General features: G+C 41.9%; 1 protein-coding gene across 7 annotated transcripts in view; it reads right to left on the bottom strand.

Annotated features, from left to right (window-relative positions):
- Positions 1 to 12,868, bottom strand: part of PHACTR1 (phosphatase and actin regulator 1) — a 301,932-nt gene that overhangs the window by 55,886 nt on the left and 233,178 nt on the right. For all 7 annotated transcript variants that reach the window (XM_077180743.1, XM_077180731.1, XM_054643113.2 and 4 more), the window contains 2 exons: positions 11,688 to 11,894; positions 1,277 to 1,607 (listed from right to left, as the gene is read on the bottom strand). In XM_077180743.1, the coding sequence (XP_077036858.1) occupies positions 1,277 to 1,607; positions 11,688 to 11,894 (538 nt within the window). The remainder of the gene's footprint in view (positions 1 to 1,276; positions 1,608 to 11,687; positions 11,895 to 12,868) is intronic.

Below are 12,868 nucleotides of genomic sequence, written 5' to 3' on the forward strand. Positions count from 1 at the left end.
GGTATGGCAGTAGGAGACAATGTGGATACTTTTTCTATCCTACCTCTATGGCTGTTTCACTGACAGGAATAAGAATCTTCTTCATAGCCCTAGTAGTTTGTTCCCAGCTGAGAACTCCCCCATACTGTAGAAATATTAGCCCCATGATGTAATCACAGATGTGTCACTATTCTGCTACTAAAATAAGCTGGCAGTGTGAGACAGCCTCTGGTCTCCTGACTCTTTTTCAGGGAGTAAGGAGAAAGTGCCATCAATAATCCAGTTGTTTCCAACTATGGAATATAATGAAGGTAGTTATCAGTTATCAGACAGAAATACTGGGGTAAATCATTAAGCATGTTGTCTGTCAGATCAAATATTTTGCCTTCCTGTATAACAGGATGATCAGATGCTCCTAGAACAAGGTGGCTACAAAGCTGTTTTTGGTACTAAATAAAACATGTAATTTTTCATCCATCTTCCCTGTTCTGGGACTTTTTCAGTTTTGCTCTGCAAGTTGAAATAAATTTTCCAAAGCTTGCTTATGTTGCAGTCTATGAGGGCAGCTTGCATTTATACAACATGCTTCACTTACTCAGACTACTTGGAGAAACATTCAGAGATACTCATAAGTGACAATAACAAAAAACAGCCCCAAGGTGGGTAAGGCATTTCTGATCAAATGTTCTACCTCTTGCCAGATGCAAATGGCCAAGAAGGTAGCTGCTGTGGAATGAGTTAAATACTTACTTTAAGATCAAACACATGATTTAATTTAAATTAATTTAAGTAATCTAAATACTGTATTAAAACCCCTTTAAGTGACTTGTAGGAAGTCCACATAGATTGTTTTGAGCTAATTGGTAATACTAATCAGACGCCCTGCTGGAGTGGCACACTAGATTCTAATTGCTCTTTTATGAACCCTCCTCTCCTTGTATTTAGTAATCCTCCACACAACTGGAGCTCTGCAGTTATGCCTCAGCAGTACCTACTGCAAGCCAGGCATGTCCTATTAAAATCTCCATTGGCTGTAATATCTACTTCCTTGAATGGGACAATGGTGTTCAGGAAATTTGGTCTTTATTTCCTTTCAGCCACAAACTTGTCAACAAGTCTGGAAAGGCTCTTCCTCTGCCTCTGTTTCTCCAGAAATGACTCTGCCCTGAAGCTGTTAGACCCCAGAGGAGACACCTCATTCAAGTCCTACAAATGTAACTCAAGCGATGCCTTCAATGCTGAGTTAGCAGGAATCAGTGCACACCACTATGGAATGCTAAAAATGTTGATCCATTACCTTTCTAGCCTGTGCATGGTCATGGCTAGTGTTTTGTTCAGTTCCTCGATCATCCGGCACCCTGAAGGGTGAATGGGCAACGTGCTGGACCCAGAAGGAAGGTGCTGGCTGTGGCTGCCGTACTGGAGCTGGTGCTGGTGAGCTGCTAACTGGGATGGCAGGACAGTGTGATGCTGCTGGGTCAAAGGCTGCTGGGAGCTCTTCTGCGTGGAATAGGATGAGAGAGAGAGGTCTGGCCCCCCTAAAGGCATGCAAATCATGACTTTCTTTGGAGGTAGTGGAGGTGACAGTTTAACTGGCATACAAGGCAGTTTCACAGGAGCGCCAGGATCTAAAAGAAAGAAAGAAAGCACAGGTTTAATTTTCATGTCAGTAAGAAGGAGATGAGAGTATCTGCCTGGGTGAGCAGGTACAGAGGTTGCCACTCAACATAGGAGAGTGCACACCTGTTGTGACAGACAACTCCTATTGTATGCTCAGCATGGTCCCAGAAAAAACACTGTTGTTTTGCAGCACTCCCGAGTCTCACAAAAAAACATCCCAGGGCTGTGCATGCCCCTAATAAACACATTAAGCAATACTTAACAAGGCTTGTGGCACGCTTTAAAGCCCTAATCCTCCAAAATAGCCCTGTGAGGTAGATGCAACTTCTTCCACTCAACAGGCACACAAATAGGGGGAGAGCAATTAGGATAAGAGCAATTCAGTGTCTGAAGTTACAGGATGACTCACCACCATCACTGGCAGAGCAAAAACTCAGGGATTTCTGATCCATCTCAGCCACTGCAGTACAATTACTACAAGTCACACGTCTTACAGCTTTGACATGTGCAAAACATCTGGTGTAAAAAATTACATTATAGGGCAAAAGAAAAAAGAAATAAGGTTTGAATACTAAACAGGATGGGTTTGGAAAAATGGAGGGTACATGAGGAGAAAAGTTAAAGGGCACTAGGTTGTTAGGACTAATACATTCTTTTACAGAAGTGGCAGACATTTTTCTCTGGACTCAAGGACTGAATTTTACCTTTTAAACTCTATTTAAAATATTCACTGAAACCCATAGTTGATCAGACAGGAAAAGACTTCACTGACTTCAATGAGAAATCAGTGAGACTTCCACAAGCAAACCTCTCTTCCAGAACTCAACTGCAGAATGGAGATTTTTGGAGTTGCATTGTGAAATATTTTCAGAAGGGAAAAGAAGTAACATGAGGGCTAGTAGTTGCCAAGATGGATGGGGGAAATGGTCACAAACCATGCTAAGAGTGAAAGAAAGAGAAAATATATACACTGTGAGCAACAACTCTAAGTTTGTATCTAGGAGGAAGGCCAGGCCCTTTACAGCCTTAAATACTGCACATATTTGTCTCCGCACTGTAGCTCTGTGGGTGAGGCTTGCATGACCTTTGGTCTCTTGCTGCTTCTGTCCACTCTTGCTACAACATGGTAAGAGAATTGCAGGGCCAGAATCTTTTGACCTGAAGAAGCTTGGGAGTTAGATGCTGCTCTCCAAAGTTCATCACTATTCTGAACGCTATCAGATTTCCATAGTCCTTTTCCAGACTATACAAACTGGTTCTTTTGGATTTAAACTATCCTTCCCCCCATTCCTTTCATTCTTTCCTTCTTCCTGGCTTGTTCTGGGTATTGCCTGGACTTCTATCCATATCTAATAGCCAGGGTACACAAGTTTGATATTAGGACTAGCAAGCAGTAACACTTTTTGAAAATTATTATGGATTGTAAGGTGAAAAAAGACCATGAGCTAAGTTCAGATATGTCTCTTGAGTTACTTTAGTGCTAGTCACATCTTCCACAGCATCCACTTGATATTAGTGGTTTTGCTATTCCAGGGACAACACATTGACAGTGTAAGCCTTCCCCCTTCTCCAGAGTGTTTATAGGCTGCTACACAGAGGGGTTCAAGGGAGTGCAAAGATGAAATGCTGCGTGCTGGTTTTGGAGGGGATAGAGTTAATTTTCTTCACAGTGTCTGGTATAGGGCTGTATTGTATTTGTGCTGAACAAAGTTTGAGTTGATAATATAGAGATGTTTTTGTTATTGCTGAGCAGGGCTTGCACAGAGCCAAAGCCTTTTCTGCCTTTTGAACTGCAACACAGTGGAGGGAAACCTGGGATGCATGGCAAGCCAGGACAGGCAATCCTAAGTGACCAAAGGAATATTACAGACCATATGATATCATGCTCAGCATGTAGAGTGAAGGTAAGAAGGAGGAAGGGGGGGGGGATGTTTGGAGGGGTGGTGTTTGTCTTCCCAAGTAGCCAGTACATGTGATGGGGCCCTGCCCTCCTGGAGATGGCTGAACACCTGGCTGCCCATGGGAAGCAGTGAACACATTCCTTGTTTCACTTTGCTTGTGTGCATGGCTTTTGCTTTCCCTATTGAACTGTCTTTATCTCAACTCATTCATTTTCTCAGCTTGTCTGAATATGGTCCTAATACTTTTACCCTTCTGATTCTCTCCCTCACCCCACTGGTGGGGGAGTGAGTGAGGGGCTAAGTGGGGCTTGGCTGCTGGCTGGGGTTACACCATGATGTAGGGGTATGGAGAAAAAGTGGCCTTTCCACATTGCAGAGTGGAAGGGCTATAGAGAGTAGAATGCAAGTCTTTTGCCTTTCAATGTAATATTAAATCCACTTAACATGTTGTCTCTTCTGATGGCTCTACGAAGGCTGAAATTTAACTCATGGGTTTGCCAAAGCAGTAAAAGAAAAAAAAAACAAACCACATTCAGGATTTTCTATTCAAGCACACAAAGGTCTTCAAGTCACCTTGTTTTTCTTACAAATATGTTATTTGCACACATTTCCTCTGTGTATCCTGCATAAAAGAACACACTCTTCAATTAAAGGTAAATAACAGAAAGAGTAAGGAGTAAATTGTATAGAGCCCTGAGAATAAAATTCCTATGGGATTTGTAGTAAAAAAAAGTGGGTTTTTTCACAAATTTATGCTCCAGGCAATTTTACTTCTAGAGCTTGTCCTGAATTACAAAGACTACACTAAGATCTGCACTTCCATTTTGACAAATACAGGTTGGTTTAAGATGCTTTTCTGCAGTATGTCAATTAAAGTCTGCACCTGACAGTGCCTGTGCCTGGATGCCCCATTACTCTGTGGCAGCCCTCCTTAACGGTGAATTCAAAAAGATCCCAACTGCAGGCATCTCTGTCTTTTGACAAAAGAATAACTGGAAGTATCACTTGGGTTTTCTGCTTTTTGTGATCCTGAAGATCAGAGCAATATAGTTAAGGTATAAAGCAAACAGGAATCCTTCCTTCTTTCTTCTAAATACAGTGAAAATTTCTTTTCTCATGCAAGTATTCATGCAGTAGAGTTGTGGCACAGGCACTGCAGCTCTGGAATTGTACAGGAGCACAAGTCTAGCTTAATTATCCTGAGTAGCCACATATTCATTCTATCATGAATCAGATGCACACACTTTGGTTTGACTCTGCGCAAGAAAGGTATGGACCTTCAGTTTCCACTTAAATTTAAACAAATGCTTCACATCAACATGTTTTCAATGGTACCAATGCTGGGTGACTCCGCTGGACACCTGCCAAAAATTGTGCCCATTATTTTTAATGTTCTTATTCAGGCTGTGTTATACCCAGGTTCTTGAGCTTGTCTGAATATGGTCCTAATACCAAAACAGACTCTTAGAAATGACCAGAGGCATTAAATCTGCTTGTCTGTCCTCCACCTGCAGGAGAATTCTACTTTGTTGAAATAAAATGGTTAAAAGGAGAATGAGTACAATTTGCTGGGAAATGTAACGGTGTATCTTCACTGACACCAGTAATGGAGACCTTGGTATTGCAAGTTTTAATGTGTGGTCTGATCAGTGACTATGCTGAACAAGTGGGTCCTTGCCCAAATCCATGGGCTCTGGGCATGCTGTTGGGAACTGTGCTACCATCATCTACACTAAATGACAGAACAACTTCTCCCTGCATGTAAGAGTGAGGTGACTGAGTTTTACAGTTCTTTCCTCTGTTTGTTTTAATTTCACAATGTACATGATTTATGAACCAGGGCTAGTAACAATTACTGTCTCCCCCATGGAATGTACATCAGACATAGGCATCAGTAGATGAGTAAGAAGCTGGACAGGGGAAATAAGAACAAGGAATCTATGATGTGTCTTCTCAGTGAAACATTACTAGAGTATTAAATCATTGCACAAAGCACTCATAACTGAAAAGAAGCAAACTGTGTGAAGCCAGGTGTGCAAGGCTGATTAATCTCTTCTGGCTGAGGTTTTTCATGCTCAAGAGAATAATGAGCAATTTTGCAAGATGTTGGTTCCCAGTGGGGATGTGACCACTCAGCACTGTGTAATAACTTGCATGCTAGAGTTGATGAAAAAGACATCAACCTCTCCACTCTTGATGATAATCAATTACTTAAAAGACAGTTGTGGATACCACAATATTTACTACACATCAGAATTTTGACAAGCAGGCCATCCTTACTCTTTCCATACAGATCATTTTGCTAACATCTGTAGTTACTGTATTTCTTTTGGGGTGCTCATGAGATAAATATATGTTTATTTGTTGCACAGGTTTGCTGCTATATAGTTCTTCTGAAGTGTTAGTAGTACACTGGAGCTGTGAACCATATACACCAAGTCTGATGCTTAGTCACTGAACATGGCTGAAGAATTGCTCAGCACACATTGAAGACACAACTGCTGCAGATGGGGTGCAAGGAACTTCTGGATGTATGGCAGCAAAGGTTGCTGCAGCAGGTTCATTAAAATCTTCAAATTCTGCCCCAGCTCAACTACTTCATGGAGAAAGAGGACATGCCTGGGGATCCTGGGCTTGTGGCAGAGCTGGCTGTGTTGCTCTTTCTGGACTTCTTGCCAAATGTGTTGTACCCTGACAGCAAGGGAAGGACAACAGACTCCTGGGTGGTACAAGAAGAAACACAGCCAGGAGATTCTGCTACTGATAGAAGGATTCCCTTCTATTTACCAGTCCTCAGAATGTATCTAGACTACAGCACAAGCTTAGTATCCACCAGGAAAGATATCAAAAAACCAGAATGAGTTGAGCACTGGATCACTGCAGTGGCTGAGGGCTAGAGCACCGGAGGTACTGAGGTATGTTCAGCTTGGAGCAAAGACAGCTTGTGAGGGAGCACTCAAGAGCAGCCTCCCAGTACCTACAAGTTATCAATAAGGTGATACTCTTCAGTAGTGTGTGGTGGGAGAAGGAAAGACAGTGGCGAAAAGTGAAAAGAAAGAGGTTCAAGACTGGATTATAAGGAAAGTGTCTTCCCTGCCATGAGAAGAGGCAGTTAGTGGAGCAGGTTTATCCAGACAGGTTGTACAGCTCTGATGTTTTCAACACCCAGCTAGTCAAAAGCCTAAGCAATCTGGTCTGATCCCATACCTGGCTCTGCTTTGAGCAGGAGGTTGGATTTAAGACCTGCTGAGGTCTTTTTCCTCACCTGAATGACCTTATACTGTGACTTTTGCTGTACTGTATACAGTTAGTAAGTAATACAAGTAATACAGCTTGTCATAAAGTTAATGAGAAACTCTTTAAATTCATTCTAAGTAATTAATTATGTAAAATAATGTGCAAAAAACTCCCTCAAACCAACAAACAGTGCAAAAAACAGTGGGGCCTGTTGAGGGAGCTCCATGGGGTGATGTGCCTGATATTTACTGGCAACATTTGGACAAGTAACTTTTCAGGTCTACTTTCCTGTAATCACTTCTGCCTAAATGGTGAGAGTCTCTTTTCTTGTTTCAATGAGTTTTTGAGAAGTCAAAAACTGTTCTCAAAGGTTTGCCATGCATCTCCTGCTGACTATAGCAAGATCTGCAGTCAGGTCTTTTGGGAAAGATTTGAGACGGAATTCTTTGCTGTTCTTCTGTACCACATATGCATTCAAGATTCAGGTTGAATATGGAGAACGAAAGCAAGGCATGATTAGCCCTAAAGGTTGAAAAGTATAGCTCTGCATGAATTCCTGTGCAGGGCCTTGGAAAGGGTTTCAAAGATGAGAAAATCTCCTGATGCCTGTATGTGATAGGTACTCCCCTCCAGGAAGAAGCACAGAAAGGAATTATAGAGGGAGAAACTGCACCAGGGTCCAGTTTCCATGAGAACCTGGTGAAGGAGAACTGCTTTTGTTCTGCTGCTTCTCCCTTGACACGCAGTGAGAGAACTGTCCATTGTCTTCATGTGAATGTAACCTCCCTTCAGGAATGCAGCCTGCCAGAGCAGACAGCTGGAGGTAACATCACTGTGGAGGAAGCTTCTGGATTATGCCTTAGGCTCATCTACAGGGAGTCTTCTGATACATATGTGACTACTGCATTATAAAATATTCCAGAGTATTTATTGGACAAATTGTAGTTGCAAAAACTTTTACAAAGTTGTCACTCATAACCAACTGTGTGTTGGCAAGGCACCAGGACCCCAGGCATTCATGCTCTCAAACCCCATTCTTGTCTTGTCTGCATTGTAAGAAGCAAATTTCGAGGATTTTTAATATTTTGTACCCTATTAAATGTTTGCCTCTAATTATAAATTAGTTCTGAGTCTACACAGACATAACTAGAAAGCCCAATATCAGAACTAAAAACGTGCTATGTGTCTCTTCAAAATATTGAATGAAAAAAAGCAAAAGAATGCAAAAAGCTTAAATGGAATAGATAATGGCCAGATATAACCAAAGCTACATCCTATTCTAATATTAGGTTGAATTTTGGCTCAGACAGACTCAAGTGCTCCTGAGATCCCATCTTAATGGCATGTGTTTTGTTCTCTGGTGTTTTAGGAGCTTTATGGGTTATTGGTGATTCAGTTGAAAAATATCTAATTAATTCCAGAAAGCATTATCTGCTCTGGTGAAAATTAACAGCTTAATGAATCAAGATCAAAGGGAACTTTACAACACTGGGGTCTATCAATTCAGACATGCCTAGCAGTCCTCTCACATGACCATTAAAGATTTTTTGATAAACTGGGGACTTGAACACCAGAACCCCAATTAAATTTGGTCTCAGGTAATTATTTCAACTCTTCCTAAATTTTCAGTGAAGGAAGCTAGAAGTGTCCTAAATGCCTGAGTTCTGCACGTGAATATCAGAGAAATAAAACAACAAAAGAAATTCTATCTTGTGAACATTGTATCATACTAATCAGTCTAATGCTAATCATGTTTGAAAACCAGTACAAGGCTCACCAGGAGGTGACTAGCCAACAGGACATGCAGAGCAGTGAAACAGTGGTAACAAAATAGTTAAGGCTGTTTTTCTCCTGGAGTTTCCTGTCTTCTAGGGCTTATGTGAGCACTTCCACACCCAGTGCTGTGACAGGGATGGCGTGAGGAAAAGCATGGAGTATCTTCTGCAGCAGTTTTGGTACCACTCCCAGTGGCTGCCCTGCAGTCTGCTCTTGGCTCTGGCACTGTTTCTATACTGTCCCATCCCTACAGAGCCTCAGCCTTGAGAAGAAGCATGCCAAGGCTGTGTGATTTATATTTGCTAGAGGCAATTTTTTCTTCCTTCCACCTTTAAATGGATTTTTTTTTTTTTATTTCCATTCACCACAAAATTAAATGTGCTCTTACGTGTTTATTTAGGTCTGCTCTTTTATGTGCATTTCTTATCAATCGAAAGGCCAATCTTTGTCTTGGCACAGGCAGATAGATATTTGAGATGGCTCAAAATGCTTTCAGAGGAAAGGAATGTTTCTTTTCCATTTCTAAAACCTGTAATAAATTCTTTGTCAAGCCCTGCAAGTCAGTCTGCATAACTTTTTGAAGAACTTTGGAATATTTTCCCAGCAAGATGTGGTCTGACTTTTTTCCCTCAAGGTTTGTTTTTAAAATATTTTTCCTTTTTTTTTTCCTCTGTAGTCTGTAGTGATTTTTTAATATGTGTTTGTAGAAAACATCTTTCTATTAAATAGATACACTTATGTACACATATACATGCATATATATATATGTATATACATATATGTAGACAGAAGTTGAGTTGCTTCTGCCTTTTCACATGTATACCTGAACCCTTCACAGGATCACATCTCCTCTCATAGTCTTTTGAACAGAGCTACCAGACCATTAAACCTCTGTCACTCTCCACTAGCCATGCCTGATATGTTTTAATTTGTCCTTCAACCTTCTCAAAAATTCTTCAGTAGAAAAATGTGTATCCAGCAAGAAATGAAAAGTTTTCATTTTGAATGCCAGAGTTCAGATTTTGCTTGTTTTCTCACTCCCAAGCAGAGGATGTCTCTGGAGTAATTAGAAAAAGAATAGCATTAATTCGGCTTCTCACTGAGGAGGATGCTTCATTAGGATTGATTGCTCATTTCCAAAGACTGTACATGGCTAATATAATTACCACTGGAGAACACAAGGCACTGAGCAACACTTATATCCTTTGGACCACCAAAGTAAATGGACCCTTTAGAACAAGCTGAATACTTTTATTTATAAGGAATGTATACTGAGGGTTCCAGTACCAGCAGGAATACTGTCAATTAAATTATGGCTCTATGACTAAATTTGAGTCTCCTTTCCTTTACCCTGAAGGTTTTGTACATGCATGTACAAGAGTCTATCTATACATACAAGACTTTATATAGGACTAGATGAGACATCAGTGAAGGCCACCACAAGAGGCCACACCAGAGGAGTCACAGTTCTGTTTCGCTTTCATTGGAAAGTCATCACCACCAAGCAATTCACTTATGCTGATAACTTGAGCCTGATTCTACTTCACACAAAATTTCCAACTGCAGAAAAAACAAAACTACTCCAGAAGCCCTCATCCTTTGATTCTTCTGGTATCTCTTACAAAAGAATGGCTTATGAACCAAGGACCTGAGTTTTTTCCTATGCTATTCCTATATTTTTATTTCTTCCATGTTGGCCTCATTTCTGAACAACTTCTTGTAATTGGGACAGAGTTTTATGGGAGATCACAGGAAGCTGGTTTTGTCCTTAGGTGAAGCCATGAATACTGCTACCTGGCCTTGCAGGCTGCAGGACCACCCATTCAGTTTGTAGCAAAGGGCAAGATATTAACTATTATGTGCAGATTTTGGCAGGTAAGAAAGTAAAGAGGTTTCACATAAAATGTACAAAACTATACAGGACAAAAAAAGTGTGGTCATCCAAACAGAAACATGAAGAGACTACGTAGAGATGAGAGAAAACCAGAACATGTTCTTTCCTAATGAGCACTTTCCTGATATAGATATTAAACCTGAATAAAATGGGTATTAACTGTCTGAAAAAAAAATCTACAATACATAAATGTGGGCAGAGCATTTCTCACATCAGTTCTGAAAATATCAGGGCAGGATTAAGACAAGATCAACCCAGGGGAAGACTGGTAGCTGTCCCACTACAAAGATGAACCACACCTCATATTCAACTCAGGATTTTGAGGTGCTGCCTGCTGTGCAGCAGCTGCAATTATGAGCACACTGTTCAAAAGGTGCAGGCAAACATTTAGGGAAGCTGTTTTGGTCAGCATAAATATAGCCATCCTTTGCTTCAGCAGTTGAAATGAGAGACTGGGAGGAGGAGACACACCCACCCTCCTTCCACATCCACCTAGAACTTTGAATCCCAAAGAACCTGGACACTTGTGAAAACATGTGGAACACAAAACAGAGCCTGTGTTGTTTACTGTTGCTACCTTCCATGCAGTGAGAGCTAAACTGCAGCATAAAGCACAGGACATCAAAATCCTGGTCATTGGGAATTGGAGCTGGACTCACCAGTGGGAGGAGACTAGTCAGAGCAGGGGTGGAAAGGGGGAGCAGTTTGGAAGATAATGTAAATAATGAGGCAAAATGGCAAGAAGTCGTGGGACAGAAGTACCTGTATAAGGATCAGGGGCAAGTCAAAGACAAACATATGGAAAGATACAGGGTGTGTGGAGGGGGACCTGCCCATATGGCAGTCGAGGGGACAAGCAACAAATGGCAAAAGGAGAAATCAAAACTCTTCCTTTCCCCTCAACTCTCACGCCTTTCCTCATCAAGGGCATTTAAAGATATCCTAGTATTTTTCTGATACTTCCTTTCCCATCAAAGCACATCCTGCAATTTCAGTGGTGAAGGTAATTCTTGATGAATAAGGGTGAGGAGGGTTAGGAAATGCCACAGCGGTCTTAAGCAATTAGAGCTGAGAGGGGAAGTGCCCCTGGAGCAACCTTGATGAAGTTGCAGTCTGAAGATTTCACGATCCCTGCCCTAGGTACAGCACGTACATCACCAGCACACACAAGCGTGCAAACAGAGTTACAGAAAGAGGAAGAACATTGAGAACCTTGCTACAAAGGCAGCTTTTCCTATAAGGGAAATGGTGGGGCTGGGGGTCCAGGAATACCTACTTACCAGTTAAGTGGCTGGCAATCCTGGCAATAGGTTTAGGAGGCAGGGCAGGGGGCTGTTTGAGGAGGGACAACTGTTTCACTGGGGTGTCCTCATGGTCTCCAGGGAAAGCGGCAGATTTTTTGGGGGGAAGTAGCAGGACTGGCTTAGCTGTAGGATCTTGGGACAGGAGGACGCCGGATTCATTGGATGTGGGGCTCTCTTCAGACACTGGAGGACACAACCACATCATAGACGCAACAATGTTACGAGCAAAGCAGCAGCAGATACAGCCGAAGTCAGACAAGAAAAGCAGCACAGCAATGCAGATTAGGAATGACTCATAGATTTCACTCAAACATCGTATAACGTAGAAAGGAGGAAAGAAGGAAAGAAAGAAAGTAAAAGAGAAAGAGTAACACACATCTACACAACAGCCAAATTTCTCATTACTTCTGACAGAAGCCAGCTCCCATCCAGGCTGGGTTGTACTTCCACATCAGGAACACAAATCAGGTTTTATAATGTCACATCTCTGATGGTCTGTCACCACAGCTTGCCTAGGACCAGATATATTAGCAGGTGGTCTCTAAACTTACCCTTTTAAATGTAAAAAGCACCTCACAGGGCCTACTCTCTTTTGAAAAGGCTGCATAGCTGCGCAAGATCATGGATGACAACTTCTACTGCTCACTTTTCCTCACTTGACCTTTGTCCACAACTCTCAGCAGCACAACCTGATGCAGAAAGAGGAGCTAACCTAGATGTAGAGCATTGCTGTCTCCCTGCACAGGCTGGGGAAGAAGAGCAGCCAGCCTCACCAAGGGCAGGGCAGCTGACTGTGTTAGTTACTGACAGATGTGTGGTGGGAACTACAGACAGCACCATGTGGCAGGTAGAGGGCACAATGTTGTACCCCAGGGCTCAAAACTGTTGTAAGCTCTCTGCTCTAGAGCTCATTGGTATATCTGAGATGTAGACAGAGAGCTGGAAACCTGCTTTTACATGTTCACAAAGTGCAGGGGTTTTGCCTCACTCCGAGAGAGGTTACTTGCCTAGAGGTAGAGGTTAATTCTACATCCTGTCAGTCAAAATTTCTTGTGGAGCATTCAGTGACAATCTCTACACTGTCACCTCCTTCTACACCAGAAGACCTTCATTTTGACAAGGATTTCTCAGGGCTAAACACCAAATGTTAGAAGTCA

This window comes from Agelaius phoeniceus, chromosome 1 (assembly GCF_051311805.1).
Source record: "Agelaius phoeniceus isolate bAgePho1 chromosome 1, bAgePho1.hap1, whole genome shotgun sequence".
Taxonomy (NCBI): Eukaryota; Metazoa; Chordata; class Aves; order Passeriformes; family Icteridae; genus Agelaius; species Agelaius phoeniceus.